Below are 24,839 nucleotides of genomic sequence, written 5' to 3'. Positions count from 1 at the left end.
CTGAGGAAGGCTTTCTTATCTCTTCTTGCTATTCTTTGGAACTCTGCATTCAGATGCTTATATCTTTCCGTTTCTCCTTTGCTTTTTGCTTTTCTTCTTTTCACAGCTATTTGTAAGGCCTCCCCAGATGGCCATTTTGCTTTTTAGCATTTCTTTTCCATGGGGATGGTCTTGATCCCTGTCTCCTGTACAATGTCACGTACCTCCGTCCATAGTTCATCAGGCACTCTATCTATCAGATCTAGGCCCTTAAATCTATTTCTCACTTCCGCTGTATAATCATAAGGGATTTGATATAGGTCATACCTGAATGGTCTAGTGGTTTTCCCTACTTTCTTCAATTTAAGTCTGAATTTGGCAGTAAGGATTTCATGATCTGAGCCACATTGGCCACCTCATGTGAATAGTTGACTCATTGGAAAAGACTCTGATGCTGGAAGGGATTGGGGGCAGGAGGAGAAGGGGACAACAGAGGATGAGATGGCTGGATGGTATCACCGACTTGATGGATGTGAGTCTGAACTCTGGGAGTTGGTGATGGACAGGGAGGCCTGGCATGCTGTGATTCATGGGGTCGCAAAGAGTCGGACACGACTGAGCGACTGAACTGAACTGAACTGATGTTAATCCCAAGCTCCTAATTATCCCTCCCGAACCACATTTCCCCTTTGGTAACCCTGAATTTGTTTTTGAAATCTGTGGGTCTGTTTCTATTTTGTAGATAGGTTCATTTGTATCATTTTTTAGATGAGATTCTATATATGGATGATATCAATAATGGTATTTGTCTTTCTCTGACTTAGTATGACTATCTCTAGGTCCATCATGTTGCTGCATATGGCATTATTTGCTCTTTATTGTGGCTGAGTATTGGAGAAGGAAATGGCAACCCACTCCAGTGTTCTTGCCTGGAGAATCCCAGGGACGGAGAGCCTGGTGTGCTGCCGTCTATGGGGTCGCACAGAGTTGGATACGACTGAAGCGACTTAGCAGCAGGAGCAGCAGTGGCTGAATAATATTCCATTGTGTACATGTTCTCATCTTTATTCATTCCTCTGTTGATAGACATTTAGGTTGTTTCCATGTCTTGGCTGTTGTAAATGGTGCTCCAGAGAATAGGTACAGGTATGCGTATGTCTGAGTCCCTTAGCTGTGCACCTGAAACTATCACAACATTGCTAATAGGCTATTCTACAATATAAAACAGGTTAAAAAATGAAAATCGATTACAAAGGGAAAAAAAAAATAGGCTGCTTGCAGAGTAGATCTTCTTTGCCACCAAGTGTGGCATGATGCAGTAACACCCCTTCTCTACATGCTCAGTGAAAACTCCTGGGCAAAATCGGCCTAAATATTTTGTTTTCAATGCTGGGAAGAAGAGCTGAGTAAAGAAAACAATGTAATGAGATTTGAATTTTTTTCATGTAATGAGATAGGTAAAATATAGCTAAAAATAATATGTCTAAGCTCTAGGTCAGTAATTACATCATTGTGATTATCTGGTTCCTGAAATATTTTTTGTACAGTTCTTCTGTGTATTCTTGCCACCTGTTCTTAATAGCTTCTGCTTCTGTTAGGTCCATACCATTTCTGTCCTTTATCGAGCCCATCTTTGCATGAAATGTTCCCTTGGTAACTCTAATTTTCTTGAAGAGATCTCTAGTCTTTCCCATTCTGTTGTTTGCCTCTATTTCTTTGCATTGATCGCTGAGGAAGGCTTTCTTATCTCTTCTTGCTATTCTTTGGAACTCTGCATTCAGATGCTTATATCTTTCCTTTTCTCCTTTGCTTTTCACTTCTCTTCTTTTCACAGCTATTTGTAAGGCCTCCCCAGGCAGCCATTTTGCTTTTTTGCATTTCTTTTCCATGGGGATGGTCTTGATCCCTGTCTCCTGTACAGTGTCACGAACCTCATTCCATAGTTCATCAGGCACTCTATCTATCAGATCTAGGCTCTTAAATCTATTTCTCACTTCCACTGTATAATCATAAGGGATTTGATTTAGGTCATACCTGAATGGTCTAGTGGTTTTCCCTACTTTATTCAATTTAAGTCTGAATTTGGTAATAAGGAGTCCATGATCTGAGCCACAGTCAGCTCCTGGTCTTGTTTTTGTTGACTATATGGAGCTTCTCCATCTTTGGCTGCAAAGAAATAATCAATCTGATTTCGGTGTTGACCATCTGGTGATGTCCATGTGTAGAGTCTTCTCTTGTGTTGTTGGAAGAGGGTGTTTGCTATGACCAGTGTATTTTCTTGGCAAAACTCTATTAGTCTTTGCCCTGCTTCATTCCGTATTCGAAGGCCAAATTTGCCTGTTACTCCAGGTGTTTCTTGACTTCCTACTTTTGCATTCCAGTCCCCTATAATGAAAAGGACATCTTTTTTGGGTGTTAGTTCTAAAAGGTCTTGTAGGTCTTCATAGAACCATTCAGCTTCAGCTTCTTCAGCATTACTGGTTGGGACATAGACTTGGATTACTGTGATATTGAATTATTTGCCTTGGAAATGAACAGAGATCATTCTGTCGTTTTTGAGATTGCATCCAAGTACTGCATTACGGACTCTTTTGTTGACCATGATGGCTACTCCATTTCTTCTGAGGGATTCCTGTCCGCAATAGTAGATATAATGGTCATCTGAGTTAAATTCACCCATTCCAGTCCATTTTAGTTTGCTGATTCCTAGAATGTAGCTGAATTCCTAGAATTCACGCTTGCCATCTCTTGTTTAACCACTTCCAATTTGCCTTGATTCATGGAACTGACATTCCAGGTTCCTATGCAATATTGCTCTTTGTAGCATTGGACCTTGCTTCTATCACCAGTCACATCCACAGCTGGATATTGTTTTTGCTTTGGCTCCATCCCTTCATTCTTTATGGAGTTATTTCTCCACTGATCTCCAGTAGCATATTGGGCACCTACTGACCTGGGGAGTTCCTCTTTCAGTATCCTATCATTTTGCCTTTTCATACTGTTCATGGGGTTCTCAAGGCAAGGATACTGAAGTGGTTTGCCATTCCCTTCTCCAGTGGACCACATTCTGTCAGATCTCTCCACCATGACCCGCCCGTCTTGGGTTGCCCCATGGGCATGGCTTAGTTTCATTGAATTAGACAAGGCTGTGGTCCTAGTGTGATTAGATTGACTAGTTTCCTGTGAGTATGGTTTCAGTGTGTCTGCCCTCTGATGCCCTTTTGCAACACCTACTGTCTTACTTGGGTTTCTCGTACCTTGGCATGTATCTCTTCACAGCTGTTCCAGCAAAGTGCAGCCGCTGCTCCTTACCTTGGAGAGGGGTGTCTCCTCACCGCTGCCCTTCCTGACCTTCAACGTGGGATAGCTCCTCTAGGCCCTCCTGCACATGCAGCCACCACTCCTTGGACATGGGGTTGGTCCTCCTGGCCGCCACCCCTGGCCTCGGGCGTGGGGTTGCTTTTCCCGGCAGCTGCCCGTGGCCTCAGGTGTGGGGTAGCTCCTCCTGGCTGCCACCTCTGGCCTCGGGTGTGGGGCGTAGGGTAGCTCCTCTGGGCTGCTGCCCCTGACTCGGGCGTGGAGGCATGGGGTAGCTCCTCTCAGCTGCCACCCCTGATCTCGGACGCGGGGTAGCTCCTCTTGGCTGCCACCCCTGACCTCGGATTTGGGTAGCTCTTCTCGGCGGTTCCTGCACCGTCACAGCCTGGCACTCTTGGCCGCTGCCCCTGACCTCGGATGTGGGGTAACTCCTCTTGGCTGCCGCCCTTCGGGCATGGGGTCCTCCCGGCTTCTACCCCTGACCTCGGATGTGGGGTAGCTCCTTCTCAGCCATGCTTAAGTGCGCCAGTCGCAGCCCTCCGCGCTTAAGTGCGCCGGTCACAGCTGCCCACGACCCAGATAATCACGATGATGTGATCATTGACCTAGAGTCAGACATCCTGGAATATGAAGTCAAGTGGGCTTTAGAAAGCATCACTACGAACAAAGCTAGTGGAGGTGATAGAATTCCAGTTGAGCTCTTTCAGATCCTGAAAGATGATGCTGTGAAAGTGCTGCACTCAATATGCCAGCAAATTTGGAAAACTCAGCAGTGGCCACAGGACTGGAAAAGGTCAGTTTTCATTCCAATCCCAAAGAAAGGCAATGCCAAAAAATGCTCAAACTACCGCACAATTGCACTCATCTCACACGCTAGTAAAGTAATGCTCAAAATTCTCCAAGCCAGGCTTCAGCAATATGTGAACCGTGAACTTCCTGATGTTCAAGCTGGTTTTAGAAAAGGCAGAGGAACCAGAGATCAAATTGCCAACATCTGCTGGATCATGGAAAAAGCAAGAGAGTTCCAGAAAAACATCTATTTCTGCTTTATTGACTATGCCAAAGCCTTTAACTGTGTGGGTCACAATAAACTGTGGAAAATTCTGAAAGAGATGGGAATACCAGACCATCTGACCTCTATCTTGAGAAATCTATATGCAGGTCAGGAAGCAACAGTTAGAACTGGACTTGGAGCAACAGACTGGTTCCAAATAGGAAAAGGAGTACATCAAGGCTGTATATTGTCACCCTGCTTATTTACCTCATATGCAGAGTACATCATGAGAAACGCTGGGCTGGAAGAAGCACAAGCTAGAATCAAGATTGCTAGGAGAAATATCAATAACCTCAGATATGCAGATGACACCACCCTTATGGCAGAAAGTGAAGAGGAACTAAAAAGCCTCTTGCTGAAAGTGAAAGAGGAGAGTGAAAAAGTTGGCTTAAAGTTCAACATTCAGAAAACGAAGATCATGGCATCTGGTCCCATCACTTCATGGGAAATAGATGGGGAAACAGTGTCAGACTTTATTTTTCTGAGCTCCAAAATCACTGCAGATGGTGACTGCAGCCATGAAATTAAAAGACGCTTACTCCTTGGAAGGAAAGTTATGACCAACCTAGATAGCATATTCAAAAGCAGAGACATTACTTTGCCAACAAAGGTCCATATAGTCAAGGCTATGGTTTTTCCAGTGTTCATGTATGGATGTGACAGTTGGACTGTGAAGAAAGCTGAGCGCTGAAGAATTGATGCTTTTGAACTGTGGTGTTGGAGAAGACTCTTGAGAGTCCCTTCGACTGCAAGGAGATCCAACCAGTCCATTCTGAAACAGATCAGCCCTGGGATTTCTTTGGAAGGAATGATGCTAAAGCTGAAACTCCAGTACTTTGGCCACCTCATGCGAAGAGTTGACTCATTGGAAAAATCTCTGATGCTGGGAGGGATTGGGGGCAAGAGGAGAAGGGGACGACAGAGGATGAGATGGCTGGATGGCATCACTGACTCGATGGACGTGAGTCTGAGTGAACTCCGGGAATTGGTGATGTACAGGGAGGCCTGGCGTGCTGGGATTCATGGGGTCGCAAAGAGTCAGACACGACTGAGTGACTGAACTGAACTGAAAGCATAAAACTTGAGGAATACAACTCTCTTTATTAATCTAACTTTTAATTAGACTAATCTTCCTCCTTTGGTTTCAAATTGTCCTGATCCTCTTCTGAAGATGTTAACTCTCTACGCCGTTCATGTGTAGACAGTTTTAACTTTTAAAAGCAGCTGGACGAAATAAATATGGATCTGTGGAGAACACGTTATATACATAATAAATATGTCATGTCAAGCTTTCCTACCATTTACCAACTTGTTAATTGTTCTTTTAAAAAAATGGCACAATTGGCACCAGAACACTGAAAAAACAAGGAGATGACATTGCTGAGTCTGGAACTTCAGGCTTCTCATCCTTTATAACTCCTCTGAAGGTTATCAACAAGATTATTCTTTTAATCGCCGGCCATGCTTTGCCACTCTGCATCTTTACTGTAGGTTTATGGATGTTCATAATTTCCTTGCTTAACAACTATCATAGGAAGCAAATTCTGTTCACCTCAAATATCCTGTTCACTCCCCATCAGTCAGGGCCCAGGCCAGGTCCCAGCCCCTTCCAGACCTGTCCTTCTCTCCCGACCACTCTAGCTCACATTTATGCAACTTCTCCTAAATTCCTGCAACTCTCTCTTTGGTATCACTGAAAATTCAAAAGTTAGCACTCGACATTGTCATTTATATATACATATTAAAAATAAACATATATAAAATACAGTAGGTAAGTGATATGTAAAATATATATAACGTAAATAGAGTCCCATGCAATAAAGAATTCCATTGAATTGATTCCAGGTGACTTGGTGTATTTTTTCTTGTCCTCTACTTGTATGATATTCATCTGAAATTCAATTAGTATTATTAGAACTACAAGAAATAGACGAATAGGATCTTATCTCCTGGAGTTCCCTGTCAGTACTTTAATCCATGTTCCCTGGTCTCTTGTTCCCTTGAGCTCTCCTTTCTCTTTTGTCTCCAAATTTTTATTCTTTTATAGGTTTGTCTACAATATTTTCACTTTAACTTTTTTTCTGAACTATGTTTCATTACTTCCATTCCTTACTTGTATAATGTTTCTCAGAAGCACAAGTACACACCCACAAGTGCCCACATCAGCTCTGTGTTTAGGTGCTGTTTGACTGGGCTGTCTCTGTATTTGACTCACATTTTCATATTCCACAATGTTACCACATGCCAGGAAAGGCAACTATTTTCCTGTCTGCTTCTCATTTTGACCCACATCACACAAAAATGTAGCAAAAGGAAGGGTCACAGCAGACCATCTGAATGCTTTAAGATGCTGGCCTTTCCTAGAACCACCTAAAACCACCTTGAACAAATTTGCTGTCAAAATAACTATACTGCCCAAAGCAATCTGCAGATTGAATGCCTCACCTTTCCAATGGTGTTTTTCACATAACTAGAACAAAAAATTTTACAGTGTGAATGGGAAAAAAAGACCCCAAATAGCCAAGCAATCTTGAGAAAGAAAAGCAAGAGCTGACAGAATCAGGTTCCCTGACCTCAGACTACCAGTCAGTTCAGTTCAGTCACTCAGTCATGTCCGACTCTTTGCAACCCCATGAATCACAGCACGCCAGGCCTCCCTGGCCATCACCAACTCCCAGAGTTTACCCAAACTCATGTCCATCAAGTCAGTGATGCCATCCAGCCATCTCATCCTCTGTCGACCCCACGCGGCATGGCTTAGTTTCATTGAGTTAGACAAGGCTGTGTTAGTTACAAGCTAAAGTAATCAAGACACGGGTTCTGGCACAGAAACAGAAATATATTGAATAGAGCAATGAAACAAGATACAAAGTCCAGAGAGAAACCAATGCACCTACGGTCAAGTGATGTAGGACAAAGGAGGCAAGACTATACAATGGAGAAAAGACAGCCTCTTAAATAAGTAGTGCTGATAAAAATGGACAGCTACAAGCATAAGAATGAAATTACCATACTCCCTAACATACACAAAAATAATCTCAAAAGAAATTAAAGACCTTAGAAAAGGCGGAGGAACCAGAGATCAAATTGCCAACATCCACTGGATCATCGAAAAATCAAGAGAGTTCCAGGAAAACATCTATTTCTGCTTTATTGACTATGCCAAAGCCTTTGACTGTGTGGATCACAATAAACTGTGGAAAATTCTGAAAGAAATGGGAATACCAGACCACCTGACCTGCCTCTTGAGAAACCTATATGCAGGTCAGGAAACAACAATTAGAACTGGACATGGAACAACAGACTGGTTCCAAATAGGAAATGAGTACGTCAAGGCTGTATATTGTCACCCTGCTTATTTAACTTATATGCAGAGTACATCATGAGAAACGCTGGGCTGGAAGAAGCACAAGCTGGAATCAAGATTGCCAAGAGAAATATCAATAACTTCAATATGCAGATGATACCACCCTTATGGCAGAAAGTGAAGAAGAACTAAAAAGCCTCTTGATGAAAGTGAAAGAGGAGAGTGAAAAAGTTGGCTTAAAGCTCAACATTCAGAAAACAAAGATCATGGCATCTGGTCCCATCACTTCATGGGAAATAGATGGGGAAACAGTGTCAGACTTTATTTTTCTGAGCTCCAAAATCACTGCAGATGGTGACTGCAGCCATGAAATTAAAAGATGCTTACTCCTTGGAAGAAAAGTTATGACCAACCTAGATAGCATATTCAAAAGCAGAGACATTACTTTGCCAACAAAGGTCCATATAGTCAAGGCTATGGTTTTTCCAGTGGTCATGTATGGATGTGAGAATTGGACTGTGAAGAAAGCTGAGTGCCGAAGAATTGATGCTTTTGAACTGTGGTGTTGGAGAAGACTCTTGAGAGTCCCTTCGACTGCAAGGAGATCCAACCAGTCCATTCTGAAACAGATCAGCCCTGGGATTTCTTTGGAAGGAATGATGCTAAAGCTGAAACTCCAGTACTTTGGCCACCTCATGCGAAGAGTTGACTCATTGGAAAAGACTCTGATGCTGAGACGGATTGGGGGCAGGAGGAGAAGGGGACGACTGAGGATGAGATGGCTGGATGGCATCATGGACTCGATGGACATGAGTTTGAGTGAACTCTGGGAGTTGGTGATGGACAGGGAGGCCTGGCGTGCTGGGATTCATGGGGTCGCAAAGAGTCAGACACGACTGAGCGACTGAACAGAACTGAACTGAGCTGAAATATAAGAACAGACCCCACAAAACTCTTAGAGGAGAACATAGGCAGAGTACTCTCTGACATAAATCACAGCAGTATGTTTTTTCACTCACCTCTTAGAATAATGAAAATAAAAACAAAAATAAGCCAATGGGATCCAATTAAACTTTGCTTCTGCACAACACAGGTAATCATAAACAAGACAGAAGAAAACCCACAGAATGGGGGACAATATTCTGAAATGATGCAAATGACAAAGGATTAATCTCCAAAATATTCAAACAGCTCAAGGAGCTAAATATCAAAATACAAACAACCCAATCAATAAATGAATGTAAGATCTAAGTGGACTTTTCTCTATAGAATACTGACAGATGATCAAAAAGCACATGAAAGGATGCTCATAAAGGATGCTCCACATCACTAATAATTAGAGAAATGCAGAAATACTACGATGAGGTATCATTTCACACCAATCAGAATAGCCACCATCAAAAAACCTACAAATAATAAATGCTGGAGAGAGTGTGGAGAAAAGGGAACCCTCCTACACAGCTTATGGAATGTAACTAGGGTACACCCACTGTGGAGAACTCTATGGAAATTTCTTTAAAAACTAAATATAGACTTGCCATCATATGATTCAGCAATCCCACTCCTGGGCATATATCCAGAGAAAACCAGACTTCAGAAAGATGCAAGCACCTCCATGTTCCAAATTGGGAAAGGAGTCCATCAAGGCTGTATATTGTCACCCTACTTATTGAACTTACATGCAGAGTACATCATGCAAAATGCCAGACTGGAGGAAGCACACGTTGGAATCAGGATTGCAGTGAGAAATATCAGTAACCTCAGATACGCAGATGACACCACCCTTATGGCAGAAGTGAAAAACTAATGAGCCTCTTGATGAAAGTGAAAGAGGAGAGTGAAAAAGTTGACTTAAAGTTCAACATTCAAAAAACTAAGATCATGGCCCAGTGACAACCAGTAACAACCAACAAGAAAGGAGAAGCCACATTTTGTTTGTTTTTGCATCTCTAACATCCAGCACAGAGACTAGACTCTGAAATTGGTTGGTTTTGGTTGTGCGACTTTTGAAGGACATGATACGCATTGAATATCTGAGACGGGGGAATATGACACACAGATTATTTCAAGAAATAAATTTTTTTCAATATGTAAATTATGTTTTTTTTTTTAATTTTAAAATTGAACTATAGTTGGTTTAAAATATTGTGTTAGTGTCAGTTCTCCAGCATAGTGATTCAGTATTTTTGCAGATTTTACTCCAATACAGTTTATTACAAGATATGGCTATAACTCCCTGTACTATACAGTATAGCCTCATTGCTTATCATTTTATACCTAGTAGTTTGAATCTGTTAATGCCGTACTCCTAATTTGTCCCTCCCCCTTTAGAAGAGAGATTTTTGTAGACTTCTCAGCCTAGGCGAGTTACGAAAGAAAAGCTCCTAACTAGGAATCTTCCCTCTGCCTCTTGAACCTATTAAAAATAAAGGGGGACACACTAAAAAGAAGAACTAATGAGAATGGAGTTGGACCCTATAGGGACCTCCCCATATACCCTCCCACTAGTTTGTAGAAAAGCTTTAGCCTCCAAGGCTTTGCCAGAGTCCCAAAGAGCAAATGTAATTAGAGAAGTGAGAAGATGCTGAGACAAATGAAAACAGTTGAGCAAGACAAAATAACAATAGTTAAACCTTCAAACAAACTCAAGGACCTTTAACTCTTCCTCAAGAGCTGCAGAGAACTTTCGGAGCCATATCCATGAGTTCTTCTGCAGATACTGACACCGGCCCCAGGTGGAAGAAGTTAACTGCATGCTGTCTACACCTATGCTTACCCCAGACCAGTTGAAACTTGGTCATGGCTGATGATACTGATTCCTGAAACCACCCAGTTAGCTACCACCAACCAATCCAGAAAGAGGTACACCAGCCATCAGCACCTCACATCCAGACCCCAAACGTTGCATTTCAGAACCCTTCCCTGAATTTGGGGGAGAATAGATACATGTATATATATGGTGGAGTCACTGTCTGTGCCCCTGAAACTATCACCCTTTTCTTCATCGGCTCTGCTCCAATATAAAATAAGTTTTTTGAAAAAATGGGTTTTGTCCTTAGCAAACCTAAGTCACATATTTTTCTTCATTCTACTTTACCAAGAAGTGCATTTATTTTTTTGAAAATATTCTAACTATCGGGAAAGGTTTAAGATTTTGTTAATTCTCTCATAAACCAGCCTACCCTCCTTGGAAAGAAAACATTAACGGTGGGGACATATATTTCTACACTGCTATCTGTATACCTACTCCTGTGTGTGAGTTTGTGTGTGTCTATATCTAGCTATTTCTCCCTACCGGAAATACGCTGTGCAACATTTTGAAGCTTGCTTTGCTTTAACAATAAACTCCTGACGTTAAAAACAACATCAACAGCAACAATAAAACCCTTCCCTGGAAGCCATCAGAGAGTTTGTGTCTTTGGAGAAGGAGCCCTCTGTTCTTGCCTGGCCTCACAATGGGCACCTTGGAATAAACACCACAATTTCCTTCATCACATCTGGTGTCAGCAGATTGGTTTGACTGTGCATTGGGCAAATGGATTCAGGTTTGGTTGGGTAACAAAATCTATCCAACTCCTGCAGGAGGACAGGAGGCAATGTATAGGTTGTGTTCTAGGTTCTCCATAAAACCTAGCCAGGAACTGGAGAAATACTAGATGATTTCAATATTCTCCTTAAAACTGATAGTTAAAACAACTGTCTAGTGTGAGGGTTCATTTATGTGTCGATTTGGTTCGCTTATGATCCCAGCTGTTTGGTCAGTTTAGATGTTTTTGTGAAGATATATTTCAGATATGATTAGTATTTAAATCTGTAACTGAAAGGGGAAAAAGTACAATTCAAGAACGAGTGATTCAGGTTAAACTGAAAGTCTTCTGAGAAAGAGAGGCGAGGGCTTATGAAGACAAAAAGCCACAGGTTGTCAAAAACTGCCCGATGAGAACTGTGACTGACCCTCATGCGAGTCAGGAAATATTTGGCCTCACAGAAGCACAAGGTATACAGGGCAGGCATGGTCCAAGAAGTAGCTTGAATTTCTGGCAGATGTTCTGGAGGACTTCAAAATGGAAAAGAAATGATCTGAAGCTCAGGTTGCCTCTAGGCTGAAACGTGCATATGCCACACTCCCTAATGGCCTCCCCTCTCTGTTTCAGAGAGCTCTTTAGGGAGCATTGTTGTCGTTCAGTCACTAAGTCACGTCCACCTCTTTGTAACCCCATGGACTGTAGCACACCAGGCTTTCCTGTCCATCACTATCTCATGGAGTTTGCTCAAATTAGGGAGAATTACTGACTCCATCATTTTTATTCAACGAATGGCACTATGAAATCTGTCTCTGACTTCTGCTGAAGTGAACAACCGTAATAGGGAAGACCCTTTTGTATTCTGTTACAAGTGCAGCACTAAAAGGATGTTGTCTGTAAGCTTAAATTATACATAGTGGCTCAGCACTGGGAGCCCTGCTTCCCACATAATGAGCATTAAGATAAAATACCTGTATTTAGCTCCAAGGAAACATCCTGACCAAGCCCAGCTGTCAATGACTGCTGGAAGGGAATTAACACAACCCCTTCAGAGGCTGATGGGAACCAGGAAGGGTTTGGCTTTACTCTTTCTCCTTTTAGTGTAAAACAAGCCTGAATTCTAACTCAGCCAAAATGGATCTTGGGGACATGAGTCCACCATTTTACCTTGATCTACCAGCTTTCCAAACAAAGTTGCTATTGCTTGCCCCAACAACTCATCTCCTGATTTATCAGCCTATCTGGCGGGAAGCGATGCAGCTGGGTAACACAGTGACCCTACCTATGTCTAAGGCCTTCAGGTGAGCATCAGCTCACTGGCTGGTGCTGCTGTATGGATCACAGTTTGCCAGAGATCTCTTCCTTGCAGACGAGGCAAAGCCTATGCCAGTTGTAAATTAGCATAGCTCCCTGTACTCAGGTGTGTGCTGTTGAGGAGAGGAAAAACTTTACCCTTCTAGATTCATCTGGTGGATTGAGAATCAACTTAACATGAGACAGATTAACAGGAAGAAAAGCAAATAAGAGGTTAACAACATGTATACTTCTGTACATATGGGTGAGTCCCAGAAAACCTGAGTAACTCATCAGAATGGTTGAAACCCTCACCTTAAATGCCATCTTCAGCTAGAGACAAAGGAGGATGTTGTGGGTAGTGGTTTGGGAATACAAAGTGGAGGAAGGTGATTCACACGGAGATGGAAAAGCAAGTGTTTGGAACTCTCTGTAAATATTTGGAGTTCCCCTGACCACACCTGGCCCACATTTTTTTCTTGGTATCTCTGGTAGCTCTCTTCCTGGGCCAGCCCCTTTATCTAAACTATTCAACAGTTAAGAAGGTAGTCAAAAGAAAGACTTTGAGTCTCTTCTTTCTTAAAAGTACTCTGCCTAACGTCATCCTCTTGACAAAGAGACACATTTTGGGGTGACAAATTTTGCTTCCCTACAATACCCTGGATTAGGTAGAAAAGGTTAATACGGAAACCCGAGGAGGAAGCCACCTGCTTCCCAAAATAGTCCCGAAAGTTTGGGGGGGACTTGCTTAGATGCCTGAATCTAAGTCTTGGGGGACTTCGGCTGAGACCAATTTCTTTTGCTAGGTAAGGGTCTTGCTGATTAAATGTTGCCTAAGACAAGCCAAAAGGATTTGGTGCCTATCAACTTCAAGTTTCCTTGGACTGGTTACAGTGGCTGAATTGCGGCCTAAAACTCTTTAAGAACAAGTGGGGAAACTGTGGGGAAATAAGCTTCCCTGGGGTTTCTCAGAGGCTCTTTGTCTCTCACACCTCCAGCCAGTCATCTAATTAATTGCTCCAACCTAAGGATTCATAGTCTCATCTCCTCAAGGAGACTAAATATTATAGCTCAGGGTAGGTCCCCCGAAGGCGCTCTGTCTCATTGAGAATTTATATTTCAAGGAGAGATGAGGCCAAGATCTGGCTCCTTGAGAGATTTTGTTACCAGCAAAGCCTATGAACAGTTACCAGGTTAAAAAAAAAAAAAAAAAAAAAGGAAAGAAAAAAAACAATTTAGGAATAAAAATACTAACCTCCTTTCCCTTATGCTTAGTCTGGTTTCTCTTGCTCACAAGGTGATACCTGCAGAGGCCTTGCTCCCAGCCTTTCAAACCGCAGTTCCTGGTGTGAACCTGCTTGGACGTGGCTTCTGCTTGGGGTAGGGGGGCCGTGTGCATAGACGCTGCACAGGACACCTTAATGCAAGATGGCAATGAGCCCTGTGAGCCCCATTACCTGGAGCAGCTGCGCCTGTATCTGCTCCCAGAGCCCTCCAACTCCACCCCCGCCCTGCTGACCAGAGCCCTGTGGAGCAGCCCCGCCCATGGCCTATTGGAGAGCCTGGGCTGCACAGCGGGGCGCCCACCTTTCAGTTCCTTTGCGCCTCAACACAACTAATTCCATTGGCAGAGCGACACTTGGCAGATGACCCTTTTCGGGTGGGTAACAGCTTTACTTACATATCAAAGGCCAGAGTAAGGAGGAGCTCCTTCCCAGGAGAGGAGAAGGCCCTTCTCAGCAGCAGGGACAAGGTTTCCTGCCATCCTGCACCTGCTGGTGTGGAACACCTGACCTGCTCTCAGCACACGGCCCCAGGTGCAGTCCTGGGCGAGGGGGCAACGCCTGGATGTTTCCTGTGAGATATTTAGTAAGAACTGTGTGTCTGATCGCAATAACCTGTTCCTGCCTTCAGGATAAAAGGAATGAATACTGAAAGCCCAGCCAAAAGAGAGTGTCTCAAAGAAGTGAGTGACAGTGAATGCCAAGAGGAAGGAGAAATTCAGACAAACAAGGACTGGAAAGGTGTGGCTTTGATTCAGCGACGTGCAAGTCATCAGTGGTTTGGGAGCAGTTTTGAGGGAAAGAGAGGGATGACAGTCTAGAGTTGCTAGAGATACAGGCAAACCTTTCAAGAAGTTTGTTGTGGGACCTAAGATTGTCTGGGTTGAGTGAGGGGAACAGCAGGGTGAGAAATTTATAGAAAGAAGACCTGAAATCATCATCAGAAGATACAAATTAAGGAAATAAAGTGGCAGGGTCACTGGGCAGTGCAGCACTGAGACGCGTGGAGTGAGGCGGGAGAAGGCTCAGCAGTCTCACATGAAACTGGAGTTCTGCCCAGTCAGACACTGAGAGGACAGAGGGAAAGGGGGATCAGGATTAAGTGAGCATTAGTAACTTGTCAGCTCTTGGAATTGTGGAGGAAAACACTTCCTCCACCTGCTTAGGTTCAGTGTTTGGGAATCTGCAAATTAAATGTTAAAAGCAGATAACCATGAGAAAAAACAGTTAATGGCTTTCTAGCAGTCATGTACACATGTGACATTTGGACCATAAGGCTGAGCACCGAAGAATTCATGCTTTCAAACTGTGGTGCTGGAGAAGACTCTTGAGAGTCCCTTGGACAGCAAGGAGAACAAACCAGTCCATCTTAAAAGAAACCAACCCTGAATATGTTCATTGGAAGGACTGATGCTAAAGCTCCAATACTTTGGCCACCTGATGTAAAGAGCCAACTTATTGGAAAAGACTCTGATGCTGGGAAAGATTGAGGGCCGGAGGAAAAGTGGGCGACAAAGAATGAGATGGTTAGATGGCATCTTCGACTCAATGGACATGAATATGAGCAAACTCTGGGAGATGGTGACAGACAGGGAATCCTGGCGTGTTGCAGTCCATGAGGTCACAAAGAGTTGGACACAACTGATCGAGTGGTCTATAATAACAACATGCAAAGCTTCACACAGAAATGTGACTTGAAGGGGAGGCTACAACTGGGAGTTGATATACTACTTAATAAATGACAGGGAGTAGGAGATAAAGGCATCTTCCGAAAAACAGGTGACTTGGTGGGGAGGGGCACTTATGGGAGAACAAATAACATTTTGGAAAGATAAATGGTACTTTAGGAGGATATATGGGAGATAGGGCAGTTTTGTGAAAATGTCTGGTGCTTTGAACTTTTCCCTAATTTTAAGACTTTTTCCAAAAATCAAACAACAATAGGTAGGTTGATAGGTAAAGAAAAGGTGGAAAGTCTTCAGCAAATCTTATTTATCTATGGGGAACTTTTCTGTAATTTTAAGACACTTTCCAAAAGTAAATCAAGTCAATTAAAATGGATTCAAATGCATTCCTTTTTAGAGCTGAATAATATACAACTTCTTTATCCATTCATCTGTTGATGGACATTTAGGTTGCTTCCATGCCCTAGCTAGTGTAAATGCTGCTGCTGCTGCTGCTGCTGCTGCTAAGTCGCTTCAGTCGTGTCCGACTCTGTGCGACGCCAGAGATGGCAGCCCACCAGGCTCCCCCGTCCCTGGGATTCTCCAGGCAAGAACACTGGAATGGGTTGCCATTTCCTTCTCCAATGCATGAAAGTGAAAAGTGAAAGTGAAGTCGCTCAGTCGTTCCCAACTCTTAGCGACCCCATGGACTGCAGCCTACCAGGCTCCGCTGTCCATGGATTTTCCAGGCAAGAGTACTGGAGTGGGGTGCCATTGCCTTCTCCGATTGTTAATGCTAGAAAATACACAGAATGAAAAGAATGAAAGAAATCCATAGACTTTTTTTTAAAGCTATGGACATAACTGCAATGAACACTGGGGTACATGTGTTTTTTTTTGGAATTTGCTGTATGATGCAGAGAACCCAAAGCTGGTGATTTGTGACAAACTAGAGGGTGGTTCAGGAAGGAGGGTTCATATGTATATCTATGGCTGATTCAGGTTGATGTATGGCAGAAACCATCACAATGTTGTAAAGTAATTATCATCTGATTAAAAATAAAAATTAGGACAAGGTAACTCATTTAAAAGGCAAAAACTTAGGCAAATCTTATTTCCCATGAGGAAAGATCTATGAATCAGTGTTCAAAGTTACATATAGTAAGTTTTATGCCACTATTAACAGTTATAATACCTCAAAACATTGACAGTAGCCATAACAGCAGTAGCTACATCTTTAGGTCTATGGTATAGTGATAAAAATGGGAAAGTACAAAAAAGCTATCGATCAACACCACTAAGTAGTAATGACAAGTTTGGTTTTTTGTTGCTGTTTAAACAGCTGGTATCAGGGCTCAGTCTGAGTCTGTAAGGGCGTCTCTGGTGGCTCTTATGGTAAACAATCCAACTGCAATGCAGGTGACTCCGGTTGATCCCAGGGTCTGGAAGATCCCCTGGAGAAGGGAATGGCTCCCAATCCATTATTCTTGCCTGGAGAATTCCAGGGACATAGGAGCCTGGTGGGCTATCCATGGGCTCACAAAGAGTCAGACACGACTGAGTGACTAACACTTTCACTTTGAACGTGGAAAACTCAACAGTGCTGATGTTTCTGCTTAAAAGTAAGTTAGATGCAGAGAAACGTGGCTTAAAATGCCATATCAGTTTTCATGATACACACATAATACAAAAATATTTTCCTTTAATAAACATTTTCTCATCATGTTTAATGGGAAACAACTAAAATCTCATGGAAAGAATCCAGTAGGGAAATTTTTACTATTGAGTTTCAAATCATATATTTTTTTCTTCAAAATCTGTATATATTATTTTGATGTTTTCACAGGTTAGTCCCGATACAGATTTGATCCACCTGTAGATAATAGAGAGGACAATCTAGAGAATTCAGATTCAAATTCAGCAGCACCTGGAAAGAGAGAGAATTATATTCTTTATCTAAAATACTTGAATTCACAAAGTATTAGCTAAAACGAAACAAAAAAATCACCTGAGACCTTTCCTAGTGTTCTGAAGAATGAAACATATCTATATATGACATGACACAAAATACAAGATAACTGCATTATCTGCCCATGGTTGAATGTGTGGCTGAGTATCAGAGCTTCTGGTTTTCTCATTCTTCATTCATTTACTCAGTAACTATGCACAAGGGTGCTGTGACAAGCACTGGAAGTAAAAGATGAAGGTGACCCAGTGCACCCTGAAAACGATACGCTATAAAGTGGAAAAAGAGATGAACAGGCAATTTCCATACAGAGTCATAAATACTGAGACAGATACAAAAGATGGCACAAGGAACACGCAGAAGGGACAGCCAGCTTTGTGTCAGTACTGCCAGCTTTTTGGTGGAGGTGCTATGGAAGTAGCTACCTGAAGGACAGGAAAAAGTACAGGAGATGGAGGGGAGAAGCACGTACAAGACCGGAGGTGAGGAAGCGCACCTGTGGGCTCCTACACAGTCTGGTTAGATGCAGAGTTGAGGGGCAGAGGAGGGTGGTAAGGAGATAAGGCCGACTACTTTGGCAGGACCCAAATTGATGTGGGTGTTTGGAGTCTTTCCTGAGAGCAAAAGATAAACCAGTGAGAAAGGGAATGACAGGGAAATTTTAAAGTCACCCCCAGTGACAGCTACACAAACGTGATTGCTCGAGTCTGGGTTTCCTAGCCTTAACCACTACCAGACACTTGAGACATTGATGAACTCCATGTTTTCTGAGAATAGTGTCAGTGTGGAGGCTGACAGTTCCACAGGGGTGGCAGAAGTAGAGGAAGGATATACGCAGAAGGGAAAAGAAATACATAGACCTTTTCAGATTTTTTTAAAGCTATGGAACATAATAAATAAATAAGGAATAAGGATATTTTTCACTATGATTGCTCATGTGTTCACATTTTCCATTAGCTATGTATAAGAAAAAGTATACAACATAGCATTTGTTATACAAACAGTGAAAAGAGACGCCACTTACTCTTTACAGTATTTCAGAAATCAATGTCTAAATTTAATTCATATGTTTTGGCAACATACCTTCTTCTAGTTCTCTAGTTATACTCTTTTCCAACTTCCGCCGTGTCTGAAATAAGTCAAATTTTATTTATGCTTAAGTTAAACAAGAGATATTATCATAGAAATGATACACAACTTACTACATGTGACATTTAAATAACACTTTTAGAGACTAGACCTAACTTGAAGATTACGTAGAAGAAAAATAATCACATAAATAAAAGAAAATGAATTCCTACTTACTCTGCTTTTAGCTAACAGAGAACATATATATGGCATGCTATTTAGATTAATTTGATAAAAGTACAATAAATGTCAGTCTATGGAGTACACAAAATTTCAGAGGTTACAGAATGACCCATAATCCTAGGAACAATTCACGAGATTACTATCTTCTTCTCCAACAGCTCTTGCCCTAAATATGTACTTCTGAGACCTTTATTTTGATTTCTAGGTGAGGGTAATGTTCAAATGGAGGAAGGAGTTTGAAGTTGAATGTTAACAAGGAGAACACATCTGCAATTTTCTTTAAACTTTTCCATTTAAGGAAAACATAGAAAGGTGAGAAGATTATACACAAGAAAACAATGTACCAGCGAGATTTAATTCTGAAGATGTTTAGTGAGAAGAATTCTCTCATAAGTGCTAGCTTCCGAACTATGTCTCATAGAGGGAGAAGGTCCCACGGGGGTCACTGCAGGGTTGAGAAACAGAAGTCACAGCTGCCAAGTTCTCTGAACGCTCCTTATCTAAAGGGCTCTATACTTGTCTCCATTTTATATAACACAGTTCCATGCAACAGTTTTTGTTTCATTTTGTTTTAAAGAAAGGTTGTCTATTTTGAAAAAAAAATTTTTTTTTAAGGTATGAGAGTCATTGATTTAGTCAAAGTTCCTAATTCTACAAAAGTAGTAACAAAGCCAATGGCCTTCTTACTGAGTCCAGAGTCTTATGCCAGCTACTTCCTCATATTAAGGAAAAAACACATAAATTCTAGCTAAATCATAGAGAAAATGAATATGTAAAACCTTATTATATAGTTCAATAATGCTTCTGGCATGACATGACATAGTAGCTTTTGAACTAAATTATATGTCTTAAAGGCATGAACAAGAATAAATTTTTATCGAACTCCTATTTGTAGCAGTCAATATAGTTAATTTACACAGCATAACAGTTTCTTAAACACAGGACAGGGAACTTGAAGGAGAAAATCTTTAGTTGAATCAAGCAGGCCAAAACTGAAGAGATTCATCCTTAAAAGGATGTTCGTTTCCTCCAGGTAAATAAAAACCTGGCTTATTAAAATTCGTCAACAAATGAATTACCCACTTTTTGCATTATTTAGGACAAAATGTAAAACACAAAACAGATCTCTCTTTCCTGTCTGCTGCTGCTGCTGCTGCTAAGTCGCTTCAGTCATGGCCAACTCTGTGCGACCCCTTAGATGGAAGCCCACCAGGCTCCCCTGTCCCTGGGATTCTCCAGGCAAGGACACAGGAGTGGGTTGCCATTTCCTTCTCCAATGCATGAAAGTGAAAAGTGAAAGGGAAGTCGCTCAGTCGTGTCCGACTCCTAGTGACCCCATGGACTGCAGCCTACCAGGCTCCTCTGTCCATGGGATTTTCCAGGCAAGAGTACTGGAGTGGGGTGCCATTGCCTTCTCCGCTCTTTACTGTCTAGCATACTTCTATCCAAGCTCTCATCATTAGTTAGTATATACAAAAAAGTATGTGTAATCTCAACTATAATCTAAATCCGGTCAGAAATTGCAGTTGAACTTCATTTCCTCAGCCTAAAGTTTCAAGGGGAGGTGTTATACTCCTAGTCTCCTCATGGAAGTGGGGAGTTTTACCTAACAGGTGAGTTTGGGAGAAGAAACTAAGAAGTGCTTGCTTGGTTCCGAATCTCTTCTTTGAAAAGATGTATGTGCCCACAACACTGTGAACGTGGGTCTGCAGTAGGCAGCCTGCCCCAGGGATTGGGATCAAGCATTTGCTTCCACCTCTTAGGCCTGCGTGTCTGACTTGGGATGAAGTGTTCGGAGGCCCGCTGTGACTGCACAGCTAAAGCACGTCCTCCAGGTTCACAGCTCTCAAGTACTAAGACCCAACATATCCGCAGTGCTGTCAAAGAAACCTTGGATTCCTCTTCTATGATGGCAAGAAGCCAAATTAAAAAACAGCTTGAGATGGCACTTAACAAGGGCTACTTTTCTCTGGATGTGAGAGTTGCACTATAAAGAAAGCTGAGTACCAAAGAATTGATGCTTTTGAGCTGTGGTGTTGGAAAAGTCTATCTCCCTTGGACTGCAAGGAGATCTAACCAGTGCATCCAAAAGAAAATCAGTCCTGAATATTCACTGGAAGGACTGATGCTGAAGCTGAAACTCCAGTACTTTGGCCACATGATGTGAAGAACCAATGCATTGGAAAAGAACCTGGTGCTGGGAAAGATTGAAGGTGGGAGGAGAGAGAAGGGGATGACACAGGATGAGACGATTAGAAGGCCTCACCGACTCGATGGACATGAGTCTGAGTAAGCTCCAGGAGTTGGTGATGGACAGGGAAGCTTGGCGTGCTGCAGTCCATGAGGTAGCAAAGAGTCAGATATGACTGAGTGACTGAACTGAACTGAATTTTTCTCTGCATCACCAACATCATGAAAACAGCATCAAAACCATAAACCCGTGTGCACTGACTGGATATTTTAATCACAATGATTACACGATGAAAACTAGTTCCAATTTAAAGACTCCCTGTCATTACTATCTCAGTCATCATTCATCCAGGTAATGTCAAGACAGAGGCAAAAGTGAGCTTCATTTACAAGTTTTAAATATTTGATTTAACTACAAACTTAGAAACATTCTACAACTGCTTGGCAAGATATGTTTTAGAAATTTAAATCAAAATTCTGTCAGTAAAATAGTAATTAAAGATGTACTCTTTGTAAGAAAATGACAAAAAATGATAATCTAAAACTAGAAATTAATCTTTTGATTTAGTATTACAAGTTTGTTTAACCCATAAAAAGGATTTATCTAGGATTTGTTCAAATAAAAAATCACCCATAAGTGGTTAGTGTTTAGACGCCAGTCATTCACTTATGCTTAAAGGCAGAAAAACTGCAGTGGGTGCAGCAGAGCTCGGAAATGATTCTGAACCACCGCCAAAGTGAAATCAATTAGAAAGTAAGTCAAACATCTGAAAGTACACTTTCGGTTACTTGGCAATAAGGTTTCATTTCTATAGTAGAATTTAAATCCAGATTTTCAAGAAATTTAAGAAGTTAATAAGTATTTCTAAAATCGAGAAATCTAGGGGAAAGACAATCAAAATGTTCATTAATTATGGCTTTTACTTAGTGTGCGTAAGTCAAATAAACAACTCAGAAGTTCAGATTAAAACCAAGAATCAATCATATAAGAAATCTGAAACCCAAGGAAAAAAGATATTAGAACTAACCTTGAGCAAGTAAGTCATCATGTTGCTATTTGAAGTGAGTGGAACTGAGGTAGAAAACTCTAGGTTTGCTCTTGGACAAAGATTTGAATTGAAAATTAGAGTATTATTGAAATTTCCAATGCCAGGGCGCTCCAAGAGTGGCCTCGTGGTGAGAGTGCTCAGTAAAGACTTGTTCTGCTGTTTCTCCACCTCAAGTTTGGTGCTCGTCTCTGCCAGCCTCTCATTAGTCCTGGGGAAGGTGGAAAACACCAATTTCATTCACGCTTCCCTAAATGACTTGCATTTGTTAAGTTGCCATATAGTAAATGGAATGTCCCATTAAGCCGTTTGAACGCCGGAAACACAGAGCAGACCTCTTGTAAACAATGATAGCTGTAACCTTGCTCTAAAGAAGTGCACATGTGTCTGGGGCTCCTCAAGTAACAAGTCACAGTTGGGAGAGGAGAGAAAGGGAGGTGGCCTCACAGTGACACCTGCTGCCTCTGGGACACACCTGCCTCCAGGAAACAGTTCAGGGATGAAGAAACACCCCATCCCACCAAGCCACGTTCAAGTGCTTCCTTTCACCACCCTTGCACATACGTTTCTCTCATGACCTCGGAGAAATTAAGCATTTGGCTCTGAGGAATCACCTAGAGCCACAATCTCGAGGGAGGATGAGAAAGTCAGTGGGTGACAAAAGGGCTAAAACAGCCCCAGGAATAATGACAAGTATCCCCTGCTTTTCCAAAGTTCATTTTCTGTTACTTCACTTCTACCAAGGGCCTGCATCAGCAGCTATGTTTCATAATAAAAAAAAAAATCTGAAGAGAATTTTTGGTTTCATTTAAAAAGGCAAAAGCTCTAAGCAGCGTTCAGTGTATGTTTTCACAGTGAAGGCATCGCGCTCCCAAGCAGGGAGACTGGCCCCACCGAGCTCCTTCTCCAGAAGCCGCCCCCACATCCCAGCACCAAGTCGCCGCAGCCCCGAGCCTTGTCCTTGTCCGGGAGCAGCTGCGCTTCCCTTGTGCATGTTCAGTGTGGGCATCGACTAGCAGAGCCCGTCCTTGGGTGCCCGCTCCTTTGCTGTCTGCTCTTTGGCTTATGAAAGGCGTCCTAGGGGCGCTCTGCTTTCAGAAACCTGGAGTCGGCACTGCAGGTGGGATCTGCCCTCTCCAGCCTCCACACGCCCCTCAGTCAGGTCACCATGCTAGGTTCAGCCACTCTGTGAATTACCCGGCCTTTCACCCCTGTGTGAATTCCCCTATTTCACAAGCCTGCTTTTACTTAGTGTAGGGAAACTTACAAGGATACCCTATCACTCATTTTTCTTAGGGCACCCTCAGGCAGTGACTATCAGTTAGCCTTCACTTCCTACTAACCTCAGGAACCTGGCTCTATAAAAATTAGGCTTCAGAGAGAAGTTAATGGACTAAATTTATTTTCTGTGATTCTGGGTTTTGACTTACTTGTCTAGTCTTTTTTCCAATGCCTTTTTAACTTTTAGTTCCTCTAGGTAGAGTTGCTTATATTTTTCCAACTCTGCTTTATTAGAATCTCGAAAAGTTTTCATCTTGGAGAGTTCAGATTCCAAGTCTTTAAATCTGAGTTCCATCTGACTTCTTATAGAAGCAATATCCTCCTCTTGGACCTGCTGTAAGTTTTCTTGAGATGCTGCTCGTATCTAAGTCAAATTTTAAAAGATACATTTTTAATGATTATAACCTGAATATAATAATTATTATAATTATATTATGAATATAATTATTATGGGACAAATATAATTATTTGTCCCATTTAGTTTTGAGTCAGTAATTCAGAGAGCGCTTTTAAACGTGAAAATAAGAAAAGTGGAACTTTAAATTAATCATCATCAATGTGACATGAATTAAATCTGAATTATAAAATTAATGTGGAATCAATGTTATAGTAGTACTTAAGGAACTGGACAATTCAAAGACTAAGAGGATGAAGTGAAAATTTAGAAATTGAACAAGACAACTTAAGAATAATGCCAAGAGGATGGTACCAGTTCTAAACCACATATTTTTTTTCATCCTCATAGTCTTGTTTTATACCAATTGGTCTTATAAGTAAAAGGATTCTCTAGTGAGAAGCATTCTGAAAGATCAATTTACTGATAACTGTGATGGAAACTGAAATATTTACAAGGAGAAACAAGTGCCCCCTTCCTTCCAGAAATCTACAAAACACACTGCTCTAAGGGAAGTAGAGGAAACATATAAGCTGATACATCTAAAATGTAATTTACAGTGAGGTGAATTCAAGTACATGACAGATCAACAAATTAAGCTGAAAAAATAGGTTGACTTCTTTTAATTTCTCTACGAGATCCTGTCTTGCTCTTTCTTCAATCTCAAGTTGAGTTTATACTGCTCAACTTGAGTGTGTTCTACCATATTCAGTTCTATATGAGTTTTGAGTTTCACTACCTCTTGCTCCAACTTCTTGTTCTCTTTCTCTAGTTGCTCACATTTCCTCTGCCATCCTTTCATTGATAATAACTCCTGTTGAAGAACTCGATTTTTTGCATCCAGGTGCAGACATTGTGAACATGCAGTTTCTAGCTCTGCTGGAAGATGATCAATCTGCAAGAAGAAAACAATACCATTTGGTTCTGAGGGAAGTGGACTGAGTACCGCCTAACTCAAACCGAGGATCAAATACATACGATGGTATCTGTATTGTAGAATGTAGGACCTGGAATAACTCAGAGAATCAAGAAAGAAGTTCAAACCACCAAGAGTCACAAAATATATTCTTCACTATCATCTTAGTCTAAAAACATTTGCACTTGATTTGACACTCTTTTACTGTTCTACAGTAATACTTTTCTATCTTTCCTCCATAGAATGACTACAAGTCACCTCTTAGTAGAATGTCTCTTACTCCTTCCCGCAGCTTGTCCCACGGTTTTTAAAG

The 24,839-nt window shown here is 41.8% G+C and overlaps 2 protein-coding genes across 2 annotated transcripts in view; one reads left to right on the top strand and one right to left on the bottom strand.

The window, feature by feature from the left end:
• Nucleotides 1-24,839, top strand: part of LOC133258884 (uncharacterized) — a 107,588-nt gene that overhangs the window by 31,880 nt on the left and 50,869 nt on the right. The gene's annotated exons all lie outside the window — the stretch shown is intronic.
• The window catches only part of LOC133258883 (ankyrin repeat domain-containing protein 26-like), a 78,916-nt gene continuing 71,181 nt past the window's right edge, over nt 17,105-24,839 (bottom strand). The window contains 5 exon segments of the mRNA XM_061435567.1: nt 17,105-17,349; nt 18,472-18,517; nt 21,918-22,146; nt 23,366-23,580; nt 24,350-24,505. Coding sequence (XP_061291551.1) covers nt 17,171-17,349; nt 18,472-18,517; nt 21,918-22,146; nt 23,366-23,580; nt 24,350-24,505 — 825 coding nt within the window. The 3' untranslated portion in view covers nt 17,105-17,170.

This window comes from Bos javanicus, chromosome 13 (genome assembly GCF_032452875.1).
Source record: "Bos javanicus breed banteng chromosome 13, ARS-OSU_banteng_1.0, whole genome shotgun sequence".
Taxonomy (NCBI): Eukaryota; Metazoa; Chordata; class Mammalia; order Artiodactyla; family Bovidae; genus Bos; species Bos javanicus.
Note: the sequence above shows the minus strand (reverse complement) of the source record. Positions and strands in the feature narration are given on the sequence as shown.